The 14,826-nt window shown below is 48.4% G+C and overlaps 1 protein-coding gene across 2 annotated transcripts in view; it reads right to left on the minus strand.

Annotated features, from left to right (window-relative positions):
* LOC121008971 (mitochondrial import inner membrane translocase subunit tim16-B-like) overlaps positions 1-14,826 on the minus strand; it is a 136,674-nt gene that overhangs the window by 71,730 nt on the left and 50,118 nt on the right. For both annotated transcript variants that reach the window (XM_040441820.1, XM_040441818.1), the window contains exon 9: positions 14,107-14,189. In XM_040441820.1, the coding sequence (XP_040297754.1) occupies positions 14,107-14,189 (83 nt within the window). The remainder of the gene's footprint in view (positions 1-14,106; positions 14,190-14,826) is intronic.

Genomic DNA, 14,826 nt, shown 5'->3' on the forward strand with positions numbered 1-14,826 from the left:
GTGTGTTATGCGTATTCCAGAGCATCTCTTACCAATGGCCCGAGAACATCATTGACAGAACGCTGATGCCAATAGCGCACACGCCCGTGGTGTCACCAGGGTGAGCAGAAAACGACTGACGTGTGAAAAATCACATAATTAAACTCAATGGATACATGTGCGGTCCGTGGAGACCACGGCCGTGATTCACTGACATGTAGAAGAGGCCTTTCACATCTGCGGCAGGGGATCAGCAAAAACGCATTTAGTCAATAATACAACCGTCTACATCCGTTCAGAACGGATCCGGCTGTATTATATCCAAAATGAACAAGACGGATCCAGCACTAAAACCATTGTAAGTCAATTAGCGCCAGATCGTTTTGTTTTGTTTTTTTGTGTTGAATGCCATTGACTTACATTGTGTTTAATGCCGGATCCGACATGTTTAGTTTCCTTTGCCGCACACAAAAACGCTGCTTGCAGTAGTTTTGTGTCTGGAATGGGAACGTAAAAAAACGGAACGGAACGTATTCTGGTGCGCTCTGTTCCGGTTTGTTCAGCTTTGTCCCCATTGACAATGAATGGGGACAAAACTGAAGCGTTTTCCCTCCGGTTTTTGAGATCCTGTGCCGGATCTCAAAACCGGAAAGGAAAACGCAGGTGTGAAAGAAGCCTTTGGCAACCTGAACAGTGAACACACATAATTTCTGCGCGGATTTATATGCGTTCCTGCACCATATCTGCAAAAAAATCTTCACTATTTATCTCGCTTTTGGTGCGGTTTTTATGTGGTCTTTGGTGCAGGTTTGATGCAGATTTTTTTTGCAGATCTCTCCCTTCCATTGAAAAGGGTGAAATCCACACAGGAAAAAAAAAACAACAACAGTTGATTTCAAAATCCGCGCGGCAGCTCAGTTTCCGCACCTAAGAAAAAAAGCAAAGTCTACATGAGATTTGTCCGATCTCATAGACTGCTGGTGCGGTATTACGCTACGGTTTTTCCATATGTAAATATGCATCATGTGCAGGCACGATTAATAGGGGACGTAAAATACAGTGCCCACCATGAGACGTTCCCACTGCAGCCGAGTTGCTCCTTCACTAGACAGCCCCTCGTAGACTCTTCCCAAGACTGCAGACACCCGATACTCAACCTGCCACTCAAGCCTCCACCGTGGACTCCATGACGGTCATTACTGCCAGCATTTCCATTCTCCGTGCACAGACCCGGGAAGATTGCCTCCAAGATTGGCCATATAAATGTGATTTTTGACAACAGATCTACCAACAATCTAATGCTCATTGGGTTGTCAGAACCTCGTGTGGAAGAAAAGATGGATTGACGGAGAAAAACAAGTGACAATATATAAGATAAAAATCCATGATGGTATGTTAAACCTCTAAGGCTACTTTCACACTGCCATTTTGGTTTCCGTTTGGGAGATCCGTTTCAGGGCTCTCACAAGCGGTCCAAAACGGATCCGCTCAGAATGCATCAGTTTGTCTCCGTTCCGTCTCCATTCCATTGCTTGCAGCATTTTGGTGTCCGTCTGACGAAACTGAGCCAAACGGATCCGTTCTGACACACAATGCAAGTCAATGGGGACGGATCCGTTTTCTATGACACAATATGGCACAATAGAAAACGGATCAGTCCCCCGTTGACTTTCAATGGTGTTTAAGACGGATCAGTTTTGGCTATGTTAAAGATAATACAGATCCGTTCTGAACGGATGCAGACGGTCGTATTATCGGTGCGGATTCGTCTGTGCAGATCCATGACCGATCCGCACCAAACGACAGTGTGAAAGTAGACTAAAGTGTGCACTCAGGTGGTACCTCATTCTGTGCGACACCCCCTCTCTCCTACATAAAAAAATAAAAAATCTGCCCCCATATCACCATATGTGGACCCTTTTATTTTCAACCCATTAAAGAACACTATAAAAAAGGCCCCTTTACGTGGGCCCATTATCCTCATGTTGTGTCGTTCCTCTGTTATTCATCCTAGAAATGTGAGAATAGACTGTTACCAGTTGGGTGATGTGCCTGCACGCTCTGACGTTGTCCATTCGGTGCTGCCAGTATCAGACTGGGCACCTGTTTGACAAGGTGAATAGTAACTCCCAGTACTTAAAGGGGTTGTCTCATCATGGACAATGGGGGCATATTGCTAGGAGGTGCAGGTCCCACTGCTGGGACCCGCACCTATATCGAGAACGGAGCCCCGCAAGTGAAGGAGGGTGCACTGCCCATACACAGCCGCCCTCTATTCATTTTCTACGGGACCGGTGAAAATAGCCGAGCGCTGGCTCGGCTATTTTCATCAGCCCCACAGAAATGAATGGGAGCGGGGGCTGCGCATCCGCGGTACGCTCCCATTTACTTCTATGGGGAGCCAGCTTGGTAGTGGTCGGACCAGAGTCCTCCAGCCACCACCTTGCGGGGCTCCGTTCTCGATATAGGTGCGGGTCCGAGAGGTGGGACCCGCACCTGTAAGACAATGGGGGCATATCCTAGCGATATGCCCCCATTGTCCATGATGAGACAACCCCTTTAAAGGGGTTGACCCATCCGGAGTATCCACAGGATAGGCCATCGATGTCCGATTACTTACTCGCCTATTTTAGGAAGTCCCATAGCAGCGAATGGAGAGAGAGCGGTGCACGCTCGGCCTCTTCTCCATTCAAGGCCCCATTTTTTAGATAGGTGGGACCCGCACATATTGGACATTAATGTCCTACCCTTTGGATAGGCCATAAATGTCCAGATGGGACAACCTTTTACATTTTCTTTTATATTTCTAGGAAGAATAACAGAGGAACGACACAACAAAAAATTTCTAAGAAAAGATGTTCCAGGATTGTTGTTTCGAGTCTGGAGAGCTGACGGAACCTCCTTAGGGGGGGTTTTCCACTAACAGCACTTAACACCCCCCCCATCCACTTCTATGGGACTGCCAAGTGCACTGCTAGGAGTTTTCTTTAGTACTCCCATAGAAGTGAATGAAATGGTTGTCACGTATATGCACGACCACCACACGAATCGCCATTTTCATAATCGCTGGGGGTCCCAGGTGTCGGACTCCCAGCGATCAGACACGTATCCCCTATTTTGTGAGCAGGAGATAATTGTTGTTAGCAGGTAATCCCCTAGCAGGTAAGACCCGTCACCTCTCCTGACATGTCTGTCTGTTTTAGAAAATATTTGCGTCCTCCATGTAATAACAATTCTGGAGCATCTATGCTTATGTTGTGCCTTTCCTCTATTATTCCTGCTACAAGTTACAAATAAATTGCATTAAAGGTCCACATGGGTGTTACCAGTTGGGGGGCGTGTCCCTGGACAGTCTTACCCTATCCAATCAGTGCTGCCTGTGTCAGACTGTGCAGGGACCCCCCCCCCCCCCTCCCCAACATAGGAATAGATGCTCCAAAATTGTTATTACATGGGTGATCTCATCTTATGACTCTATGTTGTGCCATACCTCTATTATCCCTGCAAGAAGTCATGAATTAATCAATAGTAGTTTTTAATTAAGGTCCACATGAGTGTTACCAGTTGGGGGCTAGGTCCCTGCACAGTCTGACACTGTCAGCACTGATTGGATAGGCTCAGACTGTCCAGGGACAACTGGTAACAGCCATCTGGACCTTCAATGCAAACTTCTAGCAGGAATAATAGAGGTGTGGCACATCATAGAGTCATAACACTAGATGCTGCAGAATTGTTATTACATGTGGAGTGCGAGCAGTTACTAAATCAGACATGTCAGGAGAGGGGACGGGTCCTCTTTAAAGGGGTGAGAGACTGGAGCGGCAGGTCACATGCACACCCCAGCGGTCGGACCCCCAGCGATCAGCTAGGTATCCCCTGTCCTGTGGAAGGACTCCGTTCACAGTGCTAGTCCTATAGCAGATGATGGGAGTGTGAAACGTCCGTCACACAGACAAAGGCCGGAGTGCAGCACACAATGCACAGGAGTGAGCGAGGAGCACAATATGGAGGAGCGAGACCTCAGAAAGGAGCCTTTGTTTGGCTCTCAGACAGCGGCCCCTGGATTCCTGCTGGAATTTGCTGCTGTGTAAATATTTTCGCTCTGGACGCGTCTCTCTTCCAATCCCTTAAATCTGCGCCAACTTCTAGCCTCAAATTAAAAACCAGACTCTGATGAAAAGCATGCTGGGATATTGTATCCCGCACAAAGCTCTCTTATGCCTTGCTATTAACTCTCTGCGGCCTGGGCCGATGCCAGGGGCTTGCGGTGCGCCTTGATTTAACCCCTCGTCGGCGAGAGACCTGCAGATTTATTGACTCATTAAACTTTCACTTCTCATGCACCCGCTCCTCCAGTGCCTCCGAAAACTATCCCTTTCCTACGCATCGATTCCCGCTTCAAGAAGCTAAAGGAGCGTTTTACTCCTTATACGCCCGCTCCGCCAGCGCTGCCGAAAACCGCACAGTCCCTTTCCTACGCATCTATTCCAACGCCAGTAAATAGTACTGAAAAAAATAAAAATAAAAAAATTCCCGCTTCAAGATACTAAGCACTAAAGCCCCTTTCACACGAGCGAGTTTTCCGCGCGGGTGCAATGAGTGATGCGAACGCGCTGCGCCCGCACTGAATCAGGACCCATTCATTTCAATGGGTCTGTGTACATGAGCGTTGGTTTTCACGCATCAGTTCTGCGGTGCGTGAAAATCGCAGCATGTTCTATATTCTGCGTTTTTCACGGTAGCCCTGGCCCCATAGAAGTGAATGGGGCTGCGTGAAGCAAGCAAGCGCGGATGCGATGCGTTTTTCACGGATGGTTGCTAAGAGATGTTGTTTGTAAACTTTCCGTTTTTTATCACGCGCGTGAAAAACGCATCAATGCGCATTGCACCCGTGCAATAAAAAAGGAAGAACTGAAAGCAATTGCAGACAAAACTGAATGAACTTGCTTGCAAAATCGCGCATTTTTCACTGAACGCATCCAGACCTAATCCGTCACGCTCGTCTGCAAGGGGCCTAAGGGTGCATCCACATGACCATATGTATTTTGCAGTCTGCAAAAAGCGGATCAGCAAAAAATAAGAATGGCGTCCGTGCTGCATCCGTTTTTTTGTGGACGCATTGAAACAATATCTAAGAATAGGGCCTTTTTTGCTGCCCCATTGAAATGAACGAGTCCGCCTCCGATCCGCATTTTTACCGTCGTGTGAATGGAGTCTAATATTGACTGTGAAAAACCTCGCACAGCTGTAGCTTTGGTCATCTCGGCGGTCAGCCAGCTTTCCCAGACGCCTATACCGACAAGGTACACCGTCCACGTAGGGGCGCAAAGTCAAACGCCACCTGGCCAACCCAGGGTTAAAAAGGTTTCATACGGTTTTTCTGCCATAAGTTTATTTATCGCTTTCATTAACTCCACCAACCTCAGCATCTGGGAGCCATTTCGGAACTGCCAGAAGTATGATTAGACGGAGGGAGGGGGAGGGCGGCGGGTGAGGTAAGAAAGCTTTATTTCTGGGATAATTATGGGGTCAGCTTGGTCCCAGTGGGATGGAGATGGAGGGTGAGGTGAAAAGGGGAGGGGGGGGGGGGAGGCGGCATGGCCAGAGCTGGGCACTTACCTCAAACATCCCCTTTAGTCACCACGTTGTGGTGGACAGACGTATACGCTGCACACCGCACGATGGTCGAAACCCTGAAGTGGCGGCGTCTGCCCCAGCTGGATTAGAAGTCGGGTGCCTCGGGCCTGGCGCTGACCTGTTTATTTTAGGGTCGTTATGGAGATTGGCCGCAGGCTAAGCTCCTGCTAAATAAACTCCAGTCCTGGAGACCAGGGGAGGACGGGAGCGGCGGTGTCGAGAGGGAAGAGGGGGCCAGAGATGAAAATCTATTCCATAAACAGAGAAAATTAGTTTTCAGTCTGGGGCGGGCGTAGAAGAACCATGACCTCACACGCCAGGAGCCGGAGCGCCAACTGCTCGGGTCTTGGTTCCTTGCTACAAGACATTTGCCACGTATGAGAGGTTAAACACCTACAGGAGATGGCGGTAACAGCTAAAAGGAGACGTCCAAGTTCAAGAGTGGCAGATACGTGAAAGCAACAGCTTCCCTGCTCCATAGGAACAGCTCTCGCCTTAGCTATGGTAGGTGCTGTGGACATCGCTTCCAGGGACAAATGTCCTCAGCACAAGAGTCAACATGACACGGCTTGTCCTAGATCCGAAGAGGACATTGGAAGAGGTGCGAGAACTACTGTTATGCAAAATACGCTATATAATTGACTGGGGGGGTCCTCATCGCTTAAAATGAGTGTATCTTGTCCTGGACGACCTGTCTTGTCCTTCAGGGGTTGTCCCATATTGTACATTGGGGGCTTATCACTAGGCTAGGCCCCCCCAATGTCTGATGGGTGCAGGTCCCAGAGAACAAAGCCTGCAAAGTGCTCATGCCCGGCTACCCTCCATTCATTTCTATGGGACTGCCGAAAAAAAGCCGTGCAAGCTATTTCTTGAAGCCCCATAGAAGCCAATGGAGCGGTGGCCATGCTTGCACGGTGCGCTTCCCATTCATTTAAATGGCACTTCCGAAAATAGCCAAACGCCCTCTGGCCTTTTTGTGGACTCCGTTCTAAGGATAGGTGCGGGTCCCACCTATCAGACATTGGGGACAATATTGTAACGATATGCCCCATAAATGTCCAACATGGGACAACCCCTTTAATATTAATAAGCATTGTGTAATGCTTCATTTCCCCAGTGGTGGCGCTGCAGGAAAACGGAACACTTTACTGCCAGGTTTTTCCCACAGATCACAGCTGATCGCCAGGAATGATACTCAACATGGGATCACTCACAGGGGTTCTCCCATAATTAATGTAAAAAATTTAAAATCGGACATCATACAGGACATGACAACCTATTTCTAACAAAGCTAGAACCAGCCCTGTACCTCACATGGATCCAGAGATCTCCCCATTCATTGCTCCAGTTGCTCTACTATTTTCTTTTCGGCTTGGCAGCTCAGGGAGCGTGTCCTTTCTGCTGCAGCTCTTTCCCTGTAACCGCCACAGCTTCTAACAGAAGATACTACGGCTGGTGGAGGTTGAAGACTGAAACTGAGCACATGAGACCACCTCACTGAGGTGGACAAGAAAATAAAAAAAAAAGGAGCAAACAGCAGGTGGCGCTGTACACATACATTTTATCGAACAGCTGAGCAGCTAGTCTAACTTTTTTAATTACATGCATTTTCAAAAATATTTACATCCAGATGCTAGTTTGAAAAAAAAAAGTATAATGTGTTTCATAAATATAAGGTGTTTTTTTTTCCTTCTTCCTGAAACAGCGCCACCATTGCCCATAGGCTGTTCATGGTAATGCAGCTTTGCATGATTTGTTTGGTGCAGTACCAGAAAACTTATGAACAAGCCTGGCGCTACTACTAGAATAAAATGTTTTTTTGTTGTTGTATTTTGATCATGGAAAACTCGTAGAGTTGCTTTCAGTGTATTCTTATGGACGCGTCGCTGGTGCAGGCCTCGAGACGTTCACCTCACCTCTGGTATTAAAATCCAATTTATGCAGTAGAGGTCTAGACATGGCCCTCCACTACAGCTGCTTATTGCCTGTTAAACTCCCGTATTGCTGTGGGTCACATTTCACGAAGCGTTCCTCCCTGGCATGCAAGCAGCTTGTTCTTTCGCAGAATATTTTGCAGTTTTGAAGGTCAGGCGCCGTCTGTAGGTGCGATTTTATTTCTGTCTCCCCTTTGTTCTTACTTTTTGGAAGCAAGGACTCTATTGACGCTCATGTGCAGTTTAATGTAATTCAATGAGATTTTACCACTTACGTATATTGGAGTAGGACTCAATCTCGTCTTTAGGCCTCATGCACACGGACGTTTTTTCCACGGTCCGCAAAAACGGGGTCCGTAGGTCCGTGATCGTTTTTTCGTCCGTGGGTCTTCCTTGATTTTTGGAGGATCCACGGACATGAAAAAAATGTCGTTTTGGTGTCCGCCTGGCCGTGCGGAGCCAAACGGATCCGTCCTGAATTACAATGCAAGTCAATGGGGACGGATCCGTTTGACGTTGACACAATATGGTGCCATTTCAAACGGATCCGTCCCCATTGACTTTCAATGTAAAGTCTGGAGTCCCTTTTATACCATCCGATCGGAGTTTTCTCCAATCCGATGGTATATTTTAACTTGAAGCGTCCCCATCACCATGGGAACGCCTCTATGTTAGAATATACTGTCGGATATGAGTTAGATCGTGAAACCTCATTTCCGACAGTATATTCTAACACAGAGGCGTTCCCATGGTGATGGGGACGCTTCTAGTTAGAATATACTACAAACTGTTTACATGACTGCCCCCTGCTGCCTAGCAGCATCCGATCTCTTACAGGGGGCCGTGATCAGCACAATTAACCCCTCAGGTGCCGCACCTGAAGGGGTTAATTGTACTATCATATCCCCCTGTAAGAGATCAGGGCTGCCAAGCAGCAGGGGGCAGACCCCCCCCTCCCCAGTTTGAATATCATTGGTGGCCAGTGCGGCCCCCCCCCCCCCCTTCCTCCCTCGAATGTATTAATTCGTTGGTGGCACAGTGTGCGCCCCCCCCCCCCCCCCCCCCTTCCATTGTAATAATTCGTTGGTGGCACAGTGTGCGCCCCCCCCCCCTTCCTCCCTCTATTGTAATAAATCGTTGGTGGCACAGTGTGCGCCCCCCATCGGCCCCCCCTCCCTCTATAGCATTAACAACATTGGTGGCCAGTGTGCGGCCTCCCATCTCTCCCCCCCCCCCGATCATTGGTGGCAGCGGGTTACTAGCAATAGTACAATAGTAAAAGATTCATACTTACCTGGGAGCTGCGATGTCTGTGTCCGGCCGGGAGCTCCTCCTACTGGTAAGTGACAGTTCATTTAGCAATGCGCCGCACAGACCTGTCACTTACCAGTAGGTGGAGCTCCCGGCCGGACACGAACATCGCAGCAGCCAGGAGCAGGTAAGTATGAATCTTCTACTATTGTACTATTGCTAAGTAACCATGGCAACCAGGACTGTAGTAGCGTCCTGGTTGCCATGGTTACCGATCGGAGCCCCAGCTATTAAACTGGGACTCCGATCGGAACTCCGCTGCCACCAATGATGGGGGGGGGGGGGAGATGGGAGGCCGCACACTGGCCACCAATGTTGTTAATGCTATAGAGGGAGGGGGGGCCGATGGGGGGCGCACACTGTGCCACCAACGAATTATTACAATAGAGGGAGGGAGGGGGGGGGGCGCACACTGTGCCACCAACGAATTATTACAATAGAGGGAGGGGGGGGCCGCACTGGCCACCAACCTATTATTACAATAGAGGGGGGGAGGCCGCACTGGCCACCAATGATATTCAAACTGGGGAGGGGGGGAGGGTCTGCCCCCTGCTGCCTGGCAGCCCTGATCTCTTACAGGGGGATATGATAGTACAATTAACCCCTTCAGGTGCCGCACCTGAAGGGGTTAATTGTGCTGATCACGGCCCCCTGTAAGAGATCGGGTGCTGCCAGGCAGCAGGGGGCAGTCTTGTACACAGTTTGTAGTGTATTCTAACTAGAAGCGTCCCCATCACCATGGGAACGCTTCTGTGTTAGAATATACTGTCGGATCTGAGTTTTCACTAAGTGAAAACTTAGATCTGAAAAAGCTTTTATGCAGACGGATCTTTGGATCCGTCTGTATTAAAGTAACCTACGGCCACGGATGCCATTCTTGTGTGCATCCGTGTTCTTTCACGGACCCATTGACTTGAATGGGTCCGTGAACCGTTGTCCGTCAAAAAAATAGGACAGGTCATATTTTTTTGACGGACAGGATACACGGATCACGGTCTCGGCTGCAAAACGGTGCATTTTCCGATTTTTCCACGGACCCATTGAAAGTCAATGGGTCCGCGAAAAAAAACTGAAAACGGCACAACGGCCACAGATGCACACAACGGTCGTGTGCATGAGGCCTAACTGCGACTAATAGAAGTGAATGGCGTCACCCGCGCACTGACGCGACCGTCACAAGAAATCCAATACTGCTGGCTACACTGCGATTTCTGGCCGTGTGTCGCCCCAGCCTTATTGTGTATTAAAGGGGTTGTCCGGCCTTTACTAAGGAGGACAGGCTTTCACCAGCTGACCAGCGGGAGTCCCCCACCCGGCACCTCACCAACCAGCTGTTCAGGGGTAGCTCCGTCACCGGAGGAACTAAGCAGCAGCATCAACTGTGTGGTGGACGGAGGCGGTTAATGCAGCGCTGCTCGCATTAAAGTTTATAGGAGCAGAGTCAGACCCCAGCGATCAGCTAGTGGTGGCCTATCATGAGGGTAGCCCACTACTTCGTATAGGCTGGAAAACCATCTTTGAGTCTGGAGTGGTGGAGCATGGTATAACAAGCCCGATATTCTTTTGCAAAAAGATCCGGGGGGGGGCTTCTGCTGCAGCCAGTTGCCTTACAGCAGAGAACAGGTCCAAAATGTTAGGGTACTTTCACACTAGCGTTTTTCTTTTCCGGTATGGAGTTCCGTCCTAGGGGCTCAATACTGGAAATAAACTGATCAGTTTTATCCTAATGCAGTCTGAATAGAGAGAAATCCGTTCAGGATGCATCAGTTCAGTGCCTCTTACGTTTTTTGGCCGGAAAAAAAAAAACGCAGCATGCTGCATTTTTCTCTCCGGCCAAAAATCCTGAACACTTGCCGGAATGCCGAATCCGGCGTTAATTTCCATTAAAATGTATTAGTGCATTAAAATTGCCGCATTGACGGATCCGTTCTTCCGGTCTGTGCATGCGCTGACCTTTAATAATGGGGAAATAAATAAATACCGGATCCGTTTTTCTGGATGACAACAGGAAAGACGGATCCGGTATTGCAATGCATTACTGCTCATTGCTAATTCCTTCCAGAACACAGTCACTTCTCCGCAAATGCGTGAGATCTTGCTGTAGATTCACACCGCTCATATGTCACATATATTTTACATTTTTTTCACTTAAACATTTTTGCTCTAAGCAGTCAGACGGGGGGTAAAAAATTTAAAATCGTAACTTTCATCTCGTCTGAACTGTCCTCTCCTTGCTGGCGGCACAAGAACTTTTTTAAAGAATCACAGTTTCTTAAAGGGGTTGTACAAGGTAATAAAAAATCTCGGACAAACCCAAAAAGTCTTAAAATAATAATAATAAAAAAAAATAAAAAAATAAAAACATCTTATACTCACCCGTTTCTCTCTGGTGATGGTCCGGAAAAACCGTCACTGTCTGTTTACAAACAGCAGCGGTGACATACACGGATATGGCGCATGACTGCTGCAGCCAACTGCTGTCTTCAGCAGTCTACAGCTGAGGATAATGATTGGCTGCAGCGGTGACGTGCTGAATCCAGGCTTGTCACTGTGGTGCAGAGTGACGTGCCTGGATTTGGCAGGAGGGTGTACCTCCTTATAATATAGGGGACTTGTGTGGGCAGATTGTTGCACAAGAAAACAGTCAAATATTTGTAGTCAGGTTCAAGTAGTTTGTGCGCCCGAAGGGTCAACTTGAAGAACGTGCTCTGAAACCTTCCATCATTCTGTCTCTCTTGAAGGAAGTCGGGTTCTTGGAGGAGAGCCTCTAATGAGGTTAACCATTATTTCAGGATGTTCTCACTCTTAATGACATACACAACTGCCATGCAATAAAAAAAAGTTTTCTCTGGATTTTTAAATGGAGAAAAACCGAACAACATTCCTCCTCTCCTCCTCCCCCTTTATTCCATACGCCATGATATATTTCACTGTTCTGTCTGGCTCAGTATTACCATCTATTAGCCAGACTGAAAAACGGCTGCGAGGAGCATCTACGACTCTGTAGGAGCGGTGCATTACACCAAGAAAAGAAGTAGTGTGGCCCTTAAAAGGTGTTGTCCGGGTCGATAAGATATCGGGGGTCTGACTCTTGCCCGATCACCTGTTTGAAGAGGCTGCTGAGCGCTGCAGCTTACTCACAACTTACCAAGCACAGCGCCACATATTGTATAGTGGCTGTGCTTGGTACTGCAGCTCAATCCCATCCACTTGAATGGGAGTGATCTGCGTCAAGGCCAAGAGACAATGGACGTGACGTCACTGACCTAGGAAGAGGCCACGTCACCCGCCGGAGCACCGCAGCCTCTTCAAGCAACTGATCGGTGGGGTGCTGGGAGTCTAACTACACCGATCTGATATTGATGATCTATCCTGAGGACAGGTCATCAATTTTGAACTCCTGGAAAACCCCTTTAATTTGCCCTACGGTGGTCTGATTCATGCAACCATAATTGAGTTTGTATATTACCCCAGCTGTGACAGCGAAGGCCTCCGGCTGCCCTGGTATCAGCGATGTAAACACATAAAGCTAGCGTCCTTTGCGTCCATGGGTCATGTGACTGCTTCCTCGGGCTATTCCACGCTCATGTCCTGGCACAATGCCTCGTAGGGCTAGCTCAGCTGAATGTAGCGATACCTTTCACTTAGCGATCCTTTGCTTCATTCTGGAGAAAAACTACTTTTAATCCATAGGCAAATGAGCAGGTAAGAGCACCGAGGGCGGGCTCAATCCACGCTGTGCACACATGCTTCTTCTGCTTCCTCTGCCAGCCCCTCCTGCTCCTATTTGACCGACAGCCCGGAAAGATGACTACGCAGGAACAGGTCCCTGTCAATCAAGAAGGAGAGGGAGGGGCTGGCAGAGGGAGAGAAGGGAACAAGGTTGCACATGAGTGGCTTGGGCCCGCCCTCAATGCACTTAACTGCTCATTTGCATATGGATTAATAGTATTCTATCTCCAGAATGAAGCATTGGATCGCTAAGTGAAAGGTATCATTACATTCAGCTGAGCTAACCCTACAGGGCACTGTGCCTGGTGTAACAGTGATTTTCTCTTTAAATTCTAGAAGAGGACAGATAGGGGTACTTTCACACTAGCGTTAGGGTACTTTCACACTTGCGGCAGAGGATTCCGGCAGGCAGTTCCGTCGACCGGACTGCCTGCAGGGGACGCAAACTGATGGCATTTGTCAGACAGATACGGAAGACAAATGCATTGCAATACCGGATCCGTCTCTCCGGTGTCATCCGGAAAAAACGGATCCGGATCAGGTCTGTGCATGCGCAGATCGAAAAAAACAGATCAGTTTTGCCGGTACACTTAATGCCGGATCCGGTACTAATACACTTCAATGTAAATTAATACAGCATTCCGGCAAGTATTCAGTATTTTTGTCCGGAGATAAAACTGCAGCATGCTGCGGTATTTACTCCGTCCAAAAAACGTAAGAGGGACTGAACTGATGCATCCTGAACGGATTGCTCTCCATTCCGAATGCATTAGGATAAAACTGATCAGTTTTTTTCCGGTATTGAGCTCCTGTGAAGGAACTCAAATACCGGAAAACAAAAACGCTAGAGTGAAAGTACCCTTAGGCCATATATAAGAGGGGCTGACTTTTTCCAGAGGCACCATAGTCAGACATTGACCGTCATGGGCCGATCATGCGACTTTTGGAGAAAAAAAAAAAACAGACCCAGGGCCGTCAGAAAACAACAGGCGTTATCTGTTGTCTTCACTAATTTACAGCAGTCTGTAGTCTGTGAATGGTCATCAAACTACAAGCTAATGGGTAATATTAGGGAACTGCAGCGGCATACACGGACGAGAGAAGCAAATCAAAGATCAAAACTAGGCTCCAGGTTTTGCCAGGCAGTAGAAAAGTGTCCTTCCATAGCCTTCCGATGATCTGTGGGCCAAATCCCTTATCCCGCGGCTCCTCTGGGGTGGGAAGTCCTGCAAAGGTTTGCACTACACTGTAGCAAAGGGAATGGGACTAATCAGGACTGGGACCCTCTGTCCATGGACTCCATAGCAACCATATGGGATGTCTCCATGGTAGGTACCCCCTTTTGGAATTGTTATTTTAGCCTTTCTCTAAGAGACACATTTTACAGAGGCTTCACTAGGAAGACAGAGCTAATTGCTGAGGAATCGGCAACAAAGGAACCATTATATCCACCAGGTATGAACCAGTGACAAAGAAAATAAAAACAAGCAGAAACGCGCATATGTTTTCCTACCCGGAGGATGCATCCAGCGAGAAGGAGGTTACCGGCCGGCTGAGGTTACGAAGATCCCAAAGCAGCAGCTCCCGTTCCCTGACCTAACGTAACATATGGAAGAAGTAGATTAGTGCACAAGAAGAATGAGTCAGAACAATTCATGTATCAGTTCGGAGGGAATACAATAAGGTGCCTTAAAGTGGTTCTCCGGGATTTTTATATTGATGACCTATACTCAGGATAGGTCATCAATATCAGATTGGCGGGGGTCCGACACCTGGCACCCCCGCCGATCAGCTGTATGAGGAGACGGCTAAGCGCGGTGTGCACAGTGCAGTCTCCCTTCTCTCTTCCTGCTGCTATGTCTATGGCAAAGCAGCAGCAGAGTATGAAGAGAGACTGGAGACGGCACATGCACACTGTGCGGGCTGTCTCCTCATACAGCTGATCGGCGGGGGTGATGGGTGTTGGACCCCTGCAGATCTTATATTGATGACGTATCCTGGGTATAGGTCATCAATATTTAAAAGCCCGGAGAACCCCTTTAAGCTGCCCAAACTCCTTAGATATCCCTCAGCTGCCAGCTAGTCCTCCCGACCCCCATACAATCTATGCTGGGCCCGGCCAAGTGGACATATGTTCTCAATGAGGAGGATTAAGCATGTTAAAATTCAACAAACCCGGCTCTGGGACCCGCTCCTACTTCCACAAAGGGGCATCAAAGGTGAAGGCAAGGCA

The sequence above is a fragment of the Bufo bufo genome, chromosome 7 (assembly GCF_905171765.1).
Source record: "Bufo bufo chromosome 7, aBufBuf1.1, whole genome shotgun sequence".
Lineage (NCBI taxonomy): Eukaryota > Metazoa > Chordata > Amphibia > Anura > Bufonidae > Bufo > Bufo bufo.